Here is a 10,000-nt window from a genome sequence, read left to right on the forward strand (position 1 = left end):
TAATTTTAATCTGTGGGATTTATATAGGGGGCTATACCCCCTGGCCCCCCTTAGTAATATTTACGCCCAGCCAGGGGGCTGCGTCCCCTGGACCTCGTGGTATTCTGTGCACCTTGCCAGGGGGCCCTGGCTTTAAGAAAATATGATATATATATTGCCTAGCCAAGGGGCTCTGCCCCCTGGACCCCTGGGGGGAAACCACATACCTTTAAATAGTGAAATGCCCAACTTTTCTTCACATGGTTTCTAATCACTTTTTTCATCATTTGGAGCACTTGATGGGCTCAAATAAGAGGCTGTGATAGATACTAATGTCTATTTGTTCTGTATATCCACTATATAGCTTCAATAATGACCTAGAATCGATGCAGCACTTAAAATGAAATATTTCTCACCGGCATTTCTCAATAAATGGTGTTGAACAGCCTGCCAAACCTCCTGGAAGCAAAACGTGCATGCACACAAGGTTATTGTACAGATTAGCATAAATGATTATCAAAACATGTACAAGAAGTATAATAAAACTAAAAGAATGGATTACATACATGAATTTGGAAAAACAGACACTGGTAATTACAGAATAATCATTCTCACAAGCACATAGTAATACATGGACAACTTGATAGATCGCAGTAATGAGTTACGCGTCACATTTGTTTTGGTCCTTGCAAGGTAAACATGATGGGTTGACCCTCTCTCTTCTCTATCCTGTATCTCCCTTATTTTTGCTTTGTGCACTTTTTGCCATAAATGAAAAGTATCTTATTTTTGTCAAGGTAAGCACTCCATACACTTTTTTTACTGTGATCCTGGTTGTCATGCACGGAAAATTTTTCTGAATGTCTGTAAAAAATTGATACAAGTTCAGAATTTTCAGTCAAAATCTGCAGCTTAATGCCTAAAGCAATACTGAGGTCTCATATGCCTTGCTACTGATCAGCCTACCTGTAGGTTACCATATGTGTTGTGGTAAGAAAAAAATGCTAAGTATTCAATGGTTTTGGAGATATTCTTGTTATCAGCTGACCAGTATCTTGGATGATAATATTGAAATAGATATATTCACCCCTATCTGCCGTGCCACGCCTATAACTGTCATAACAAAGCGACCCATCATGATGGTTACAGCTATAGGTGTATACATCTTGCTAGAGCGAGTTGAGTGGAAAGTTCCACCACAAGTAGTGGACTCTCGCACCAAACAGCAGGACGGTTGCCTGAAGTCACCAGAGGCAGGTGCCAAGACAATTCTGATACCATCATTGAGGGGTTAAGAAAGACAAGTCTTTATAAAAACCTATGACCACTGAGAGTTTTGCTTGTCTAGATTTTATCCATGGCAGCTGTTGTTGTTGTTTTTGGGCATTGTTACCAAGAGTGATCCACGGAGATAGAGGAAAATAAACACTCCCATCTTGTAGAGCATAAAAAGTAGAGTTGGAAGCAATATAGATAAATATGCAGTGGTGTTATATATTACTACTGAGGTCCAGGGGGCATAGCTCCCTGGCTAGGCGTGTATATTACTACAGGGGTCTAGAAGGCAGAGCCCCCTGGCTAGGAAATATATAGATAGTAGTGTATAAATCCCACAGGGTTAAGGGTAGGTTGGTTTACTGGTTAGGATGCAATGATTACCATGGGGGATCTGGATTATGTGAAATCCTGCTAATTTTTACCAAACGATGGGGTTGATTCCTGTAGAGTTTTTGAAAATTGGCATGTTGGTCTGTAGACTTTCAGAGATGGTGGGAATGTCTGTAGAGTTTCATTAGCTGAATTTAATAGTTTTTTGTGCATGTGTACTTGTGTTCGTTGGACAAAGTTGGGTCATGTTTTTGAAAAATCAACCTTTTAATGTTTCATAAAACACTTTCTTCAATTTCTGCAGATTCCTATTGACATCCAGTGCCATTCATTACCCCCCCCCCCTTCAACCTCCAGTTCCCCACGCATCCCCCAAGATCGTTGGGTAGAGGAAAGATAAAAAATCTGATTTTGGAACTTAGTCTCTGGAGGGAGCATTGCTCATGGTAACAGTTACCTTTTTTTCTTTATTCTTTTTATAATTATCAACAACCATAGAATTTAAAGAGTAATTCTGTACCACAGGACAGTGTCCTTCCTAAAACCATTGGCCATATTCATACATGATATAAGTACTGTTTGTAAGGAGCTTCATGAAATGCTTCACAAGAGGGTACCCTTGGTAATAATTTGTTTATACTTAGAAACATTATGATGCATGTGGTGTTAATTGTAGATATCAGTAATAAGTTTTAGTAAAATCTGATTTGAGAAGAAATGATGTTAACCAAATAAGATTTTCCTACCACTGAGTTGCTGATTGTAAGGTGATTTCAGAAGTTGTTTGCTATGTATCCCCATTCTCATTATGTTCACTAAATTGTTAAGAAGTAAGAGTCTTAACTATCTGTGGAAGCCTATAGCTCCAAAACCACATACAGAGGGTGAATCTCCTGTGCTGTCATGTGTACCTCGAAAGCTGACACTTGGACCACAAATGATTAACTCTTTGATACTTGTGGTCTAGAGCAAAACTTGACTATCAGTACAGGGTAGAAAGCCATCTGGAAGGGTTTGGTTTTATTTTTACAAGCATAAGAATGCCGATTTGCAGCATACTAGTCCAGCACATTGAAAGTGAAACTATATATATAGCCAAAAAAAGTTTATAGGGTTGAATGCAGTGATCTAGGCTTGGCAGAGTTCTGGGGAATATCATGCTAGAGGTATTTGCCTCCAAGACTGACTTTATGGGTAAGCTAAGTCCAGTTCTCTGTCACTTTCTTCTGATTATTATTATTTTTTTTTATGGTATTTTTTCTGTTTCTCTGCTTTTTCTTTGTCCATCCCCTAGGTTACCACACCAAATGTTCTCATACCAGATACTATATGCTTCTTGGAGCTACAACCAATGAGTGACTTAACCACTGGAAAGATCATAAGTAAAAGATCTAGGATCATGATTAATGCTTTTCATTATAACACTGGAATAACATAATTGGTTATTATCAATAAAAAAGTGACTAGATAACAACTGTCAAAAGTAAAATTTCAAGTATTTCATAATGACTGTATCTCTGGGTCTCTGATGTCTTCACTCTCAACTTCTTTCATTCTTGCTCGCCTCTTTCTCACATCTTCTGCTCTCTCTCCCTATCCCACTCCTCTCTCTCTCATTCTCTCCTCTTCACTCCCTCTCTCTTGTTCTCTCTCCCTCCATCCCTCCCTCTAAGGAGAAAGCATTAATCTTGTCCTCCAGTCTCATTCCCCTTTCTCATATGTGCTAACCCAGAATGGTGTTTACTTCCTTCCAGCCTTCCTTGATTTGCTGAATCGACTAAACGACACAACGAGCCACACACAGCACAGCAATGGCACGGCTGGGAGTGACGGAGACAGAGGAGGGGGCGGAGGGGGCCGGGGAGGGGGCACTAGCAGTGAGGGTTTCCGACAACGACGCACAGCAAGTGCAAGTGACGAAAGAACAGGCTCTTCAAACAGCACCTCCCCGAATTCTACAGGGGAGTACACCCAGGAGCAGGTGGACTCTGTGAAAAGGTGAGTGGAAGGAGGGGTTTTGGGGGATCATATAATTACAGAGTAGAATAACAGGCCATGGTGTTTCAGGTAGGTAAGAGCCTGAGATAACCTGTTCTTATGATTTTAAGGTTAAAGGATAGAGTTTCGTTTTATACAGTCCATTATGTACAATTTGAGATTACATATAATGGATTTTGTTTATTTTCATCTGTACTTAATTAATTGTACGTGTGCTTGTGCATGCACCTCTTTGTCAAGAGACATGCATCTCTCCAGCCATAACCATCATATTTGGCCATTATCTTGAATGTCTGTTAATCGCTTTCCTCTCAGAATCATGAGGTGTAAAGATTACTACGAGATTTTAGGCCTGACAAAAGATGCAACAGAGAGTGATCTCAAGAAAGCATATAGGAAGTTAGCACTACAATTTCACCCTGACAAAAACAAGGCACCCGGAGCAGGAGAGGCTTTTAAAGGTAAGATTTTCTCTTATTGTAGATATGCACAAGTTTGTCATTTTTTAACCCTCTCAGGTTTCAGCCACTCATGAAGTCTGTCAGTTAGGTGCACCCCATATTCACAAGGTCTTCTTTTCTGGTGCTTCACCTTGAACAGTTATTGTGAAATTAGTTGAGAGCCTGTGATATACTCTCTTTTTACATTTTGAAGCTAAATTTGCTGTGCTATGGTATATGGGAAAAAACTTTTGTAAATAGATTTTTCAGTGTGTGGGTGACCTGTTGAGTGGTTTAGAATTACTTAAGATTCTTAGGAGTTTCTCTCCAGCTATTGTAAGGATGTATATATACCATACGTTCAGATATTATTCCCTGAAAGTTACAAAGATAGTTTTCAGTAAGTGTATAATAACTGTCTCGAAGGCAAATGCATTTGTGCTTGTTTTTAAAGCACTTAATCTAGTATATATCCAAGTCTCCCTGCTTCATCAGCTGTAGGTAACGCCTTTGCTGTGCTGAGCGACACTGAGAAGAGAAAGCAGTATGACCTCTATGGCCATGAAGAGCAGAGTTCCACCAGCCACCATAGAAGCTCCGGTGCCCATGACTTCACTCGAGGTTATGAGGGTGAGTGCATCCTTGAACTGTGGTGGTGGTGAGGCGGGGTTATGGAGGTGCTTTTGCCTTCTCTCCTCTCCTCTCTCCTCTCTCCTCTCTCTTCTCTCTCTCCTCTCTCTCCCTCTCTCTCTCTCTCTCTCTCTCTCTCTCTCTCTCTCTCTCTCTCTCTCTCTCTCTCTCTCTCTCTCTCTCTCTCTTCTCTCCCCCCCCCCCCCCCCCCCCTCTCCCCCCCCCCCCCCCTCTCCCCCCCCCCCCCCTCCCCCCCCCCCCTCCCCTCCCCCCCCCCCCCCCCCCCCTCCCCCCTCCCTCCCCCCCCCCCCCCCCCCCTCCCCCCCCCCCCCCTCCCCCCCCTCCCCCCCCCCCCTCCCTCCCTCCCCTCCCCCCCCCCCCCCCCCCCCCCCTTTTTTTTTTTTTTCCTTTTTTTTTTTTTTTTTTTTTTTTTTTTTTTTTTTTTTTTTTTTTTTTTTTTTTTTTTTTTTTTTTTAATTATAAATTAAAATAATTTTAAAAAATTTAATAAATTTAATTATAAATTATATAATTATAATTTTATAATAATAAATATTAAAATTTTAAATTATATATTTTAAAAATTTATAATATTTATAAATTTAAAAATATATATATAAAATTTATATTTTTTAATTTATTATATTATTATTATTATATATAAAAATTTTTTTATATATAATTTTATTTTAAATATATATATTATATATAAATATATTATATATTATATATTATATTTAATATATATATATTATATAATTATTATATATTTTATAATATATATAATATATAAAATATATATATATATAAAATATATATATATATATATATATTATATATTTTATATATTTTATATAAAAATATATTTTAAATATATATAATAAAATTAAAAATTAATATAGATATAAATATATATTTTAATATATTTTAAAATTTTATATATATATATAATATTAAATATTTTATAATTATATAAAAAAAATTTTTTAATATATATATATTAAAAATATAAAAAATATATAAAAATATATAAAAAATATAAAATATAATATTTAAAAATATTATAAATATTATATAAATATTATATAAAATTTTATAATATATATTATATATATTTTATATATATTTTATATAATATTAAAATTTATATATAATATTATATATATAATTTTTAAATATATATATTTATATATATAGGAAATGGGATTTTATATAATTGTAATAATATATATATATATAATAATATAAAAATATATATTATATAATAATTTTATATATTATATTTTATAAAATATATAATATATATATATGATATATATTTTTTATTATATAATATAATATATTATATATTTATATATATATATTTTGATTTTATTATTAGATATATAATATATATTAATATAATTAATATATAAAATATTATATAAAAATTATTATATATATATTTATATATATTATTATATTTTATATATTAATGTATATATATATAAAAATATATATAAAATCTTCTCTCTCTCTCCCCTTTCTCTCTCTCTCTTCTCTCTCTCCTCTTTCTCTCTTCTCTCTCCTTATATATAATATATAATATATTATATTTTAAAATTATAAAAGATAGAAGATAGATAGATGGGATAGATGAAATAGATAGATAGATAGATATAGTGGGGTAATAGGATTTTATATAATATGTAATATAATATAATAATATTAATTTTTTTATATTATATATATATATATATAATTTTATATTTTAAATTTTAATATATATATAAAATATATATTATTATAATATATAAATATATATTATAATATAATAATAAAAATATATAATATATGTAATATATGAATAATGAAATTTATATATAATATAAATTATATTTTAATATATATGTATATATATATATATATATATATAAATTATATGTATATATTGTATAAAAATATATATATATATTATAATATATTATTATAATAATTTATTTTTAAATTATATTTTAAATGTATATATATATATGTTTTATATATATAATATATATATATTTATATAATATTTATTTTAAATATTTTATATAATGTTTATATTATATTTTTAATATATAATTATATATATAATATATTATATATAATATATAATATTATATTAATATATATATTTACATCTTTTTTTTGGGGCACTGTCAAGCACCCACGAAATATTCCCTTTGGATTACCAGCTGTGCATTGGAGCCACACAAGGAAGGACAGTACTAGGTTTTCCTTCCGGCTGACTTTGCAGTCTAAACTTTTTTTTTTTTCCCCTCTCCCTCACTTGTTTTTTTTTGTTTGTCTGAGTGAATTTTTTATTTATTTAATTTAAAATTTTTTTTAAAATTTATCTCATGAATTTAAGACCTGGTCCCCTTTTCCCCCCCCCCCATACCATCTACGCACATGAACAGACATGCTATCCAATGAAAGGACTTTTTTTAAAGGGATTTCCCAAGGAGGATTTCCTTTGATAGATTACACTTTAAATTTGGTGACGTATTGGTTTGACGGAAAGGAGGGTCTGAGTGTTTGGTTTCCTATTGGGGTAGAGATATTATTTTTTCTTGATTATTAGATTAAATTTCATTTTACAGTTTTTGTTAAAAAAGTTCCCACTTTTTTGTCATTGGCTTTTTTTGTTTATAGTTAGTAAAACTTTTTCTTTTTCTAATTTGAGTTCTTTATAGTTGTGATGTTGTTTTTCATTGTTACAGGAACATGAGCATATTAATTTTTACTAATTTGGAAAATAGATACAGCATTATTTTGTCATTATTATTATTTTTATTTTCAGTCATGTCATATCATTGTTGCTGGTGTTACTTTTTAACTTTTTCAAGGACACTTTAAGTGTTGCCCAAATTAAATACATTTTAACCCCTTCCTGACGGGGGCATGTAGCCCGCCATGGCATGGCGGGACCATCTGCCGGGGGCACGTACGCACATGCCTGAGATGCATGGACATGCCATGAGTTTTTTTTTTTTACAATACGGCAAAAAATTAAATTTTTTTTCCAGGAAAGGGGATTAAATCGGGTTCTAAACTTTCTATTTTTACCCTGAAAAAACAAAAAAAAGCAACAAACCCACAATTTCAATCCATGATGCCCCACACTGCTTTTATTCGGGCTATAACCCAAAATGATCAACTATGGATTATATAACAACAAAAATGCCCTTTAGTCTCGATTTATCAGAAAGTTTGGCAAAAGTAGAGACTGTAAAAATAAAGAAAAAATTTAAAAAAACAACATATCTTCGTAGTATTTCAAAAAGGGCATGGGGTGCTGGGATTTGGCATGAGTGGTGCGCATGCTCGGGCGACGATAAAGCCCCCCGGGAGGAGGCCCAGGCCACTATGAATGTACCCGTCAATTATGGGTTAAGAAGACAACAGTTTTGTTGAAGAATTGCTCGAAGGGTTTTTCTGAAAGCTCTGTTTTTGGAAGAGAAACTGCAAATACAATTCCGATTCTGTAGAGTGAAATCCAAATAAACAAATTAACAGGAAGTGTTGTCAGACAGCCAATCAAAACACCTATGATATTGTCTGATTCAGTGCAAGTGAAAGGAAAAAGAGCTTGCTCCCACTGCTAATGATATAGCATTTTTCTATGCAATTGACTCAAAAGGAGAGGACCTTGATATCAGGGCTTTGGTAGGTGGTGCTCAGATATCTAAAAAGTGTGGTGGTGTTTTAGAAGCATATAATGCCATGGTTGTATTTTTCAGTAATTATGTATTTTGCTTTTTCTTGTCATCTCTTATCCAGTTTTTCCTGCCTCTCCATAATGGACATATTTTGAAGGGAGATGGTAACATAAACCTTTTGATTTTTGTAGAAGAAATATGTAACTTGCTAACAAATGGGCCTGTGAGTGTTTTTTTTTTCTCTGATTGAAAGACTCATGTGTGTATATATTATGTATTTATTACTGACTTTAGTGAATATTAGAGGTAAGATTTAAACAGTAAGGAGAAGGATTTTAACTTTGTATCAGGAGTCAGGGCTTTGCATCGAGTTTCCTCTAAATTGCAGATCATATTAATACAATGTGTAGTTGTTTGTCAAGGGAATTAGGTTACTTATTTGAATATCAGTATAATGTGTCATTGGTTAGACTTTTGAAATATTTTGTTTTTTATATAACTGCTTTATTAATATCCTGGTGAGGGAAAACATCAGTGGATTGTTAAAATTGGTTACACCCTCCTCCCCCTACTGAAAAAGACCAGTATTCCAGAATTTAGTTAATGCCAGTCTTTCCGAGTGGCGCTGGGCTTGTTGCGATGTCCTCTTTCATTGCAGGATGCCACCACACCGCCCATGAGGCTGTGCTGCAGACGTTTTTGGGCATGGTCATTCACTACATGCAAATGTTCGTGCTTTTGGTGGTGGTCCTGTTGATGGCCTTCTGGCTCTGTGTCACGGCGAGCCTTGTGACGCAGCTCAATGACCCCTTTTTGCCCAGGTCAGCAGTCTCTCACGGTTGAATTTTTTGGAGGGTCAGGTCTTCTAGTTAGAGGGAGAAGGGACGAGGAAATGGCCAAGATGGGAGGTTAACACTGGCATTGGGGTGGATGGTCAGATTTTGCCACTTCATCCAACCTCGCACCTTCATGTTGCATTGTCACCTTGCAGACTGTGAGCAGTTCATTCGCCTTCTTTGGTGGATGACCTATTGTTTCATTTGTCCGTGCCTCTCTTAAAAGAAACCTACGGCATCTCTGAGCACCTGTGTTCATGCATCATAGTGTTTTGATATTTTGTTAATTTTTAGTGCTTGTTTCTACAGCTGCGGACCTCTTGTTTTGTTCTGTTCCATTTTGTATACATTCTTATAGACTTTTCTATGTTACAAGCTTTACTGTGTTTATTCTCACGTTTTGTCTTAATATGTAATGAGAGGTTTGTTGTCCCTCTGTCTGTGGTTGTTGTCAAATATGCTGGGTATCATTTTAATGGAAATGTGTTGTCTAGCAGTATAATAGCAGTTGCATTTATTGCTAGCCTTTTGTTGTTGAGTGGGATTTTGTTTCAAGTTCATAAAGATTGTAGAAAAAAATGTATTTTTCTTCATTATATAGGCTAACATCATATTTTGGTTGAATGCATACTAGAGTAATATATCATGTATCAAGACTTAGCTTTTTGATTACTTTTAAGGAAGAACCTCAGACAACTAGGATTTTTATTTTATTTATTTATTTGTCTATGAATTTGTGAGGTGGCTTTATATAAGAGAAATATAGTTTAAAAGCCATATGCAAATGTATTCAGACACATTTCCTTTCAAGCTACTGTGAAAGTATACA

At 33.9% G+C, this 10,000-nt stretch overlaps 1 protein-coding gene across 2 annotated transcripts in view; it reads left to right on the forward strand.

Annotated features, from left to right (window-relative positions):
* Window positions 1-10,000, forward strand: part of LOC119575307 (dnaJ homolog subfamily B member 12-like) — a gene marked incomplete at its 3' end in the record, with an annotated part of 11,853 nt that overhangs the window by 1,457 nt on the left and 396 nt on the right. The window contains 4 exon segments of one of the 2 annotated variants that reach the window (XM_037922852.1): window positions 2,682-2,781; window positions 3,342-3,585; window positions 3,901-4,046; window positions 4,521-4,655. In XM_037922852.1, the coding sequence (XP_037778780.1) occupies window positions 2,745-2,781; window positions 3,342-3,585; window positions 3,901-4,046; window positions 4,521-4,655 (562 nt within the window). 2 annotated transcript variants of the gene reach the window in all.

Source organism: Penaeus monodon, chromosome 7 (assembly GCF_015228065.2).
Source record: "Penaeus monodon isolate SGIC_2016 chromosome 7, NSTDA_Pmon_1, whole genome shotgun sequence".
NCBI classification, from domain to species: Eukaryota; Metazoa; Arthropoda; class Malacostraca; order Decapoda; family Penaeidae; genus Penaeus; species Penaeus monodon.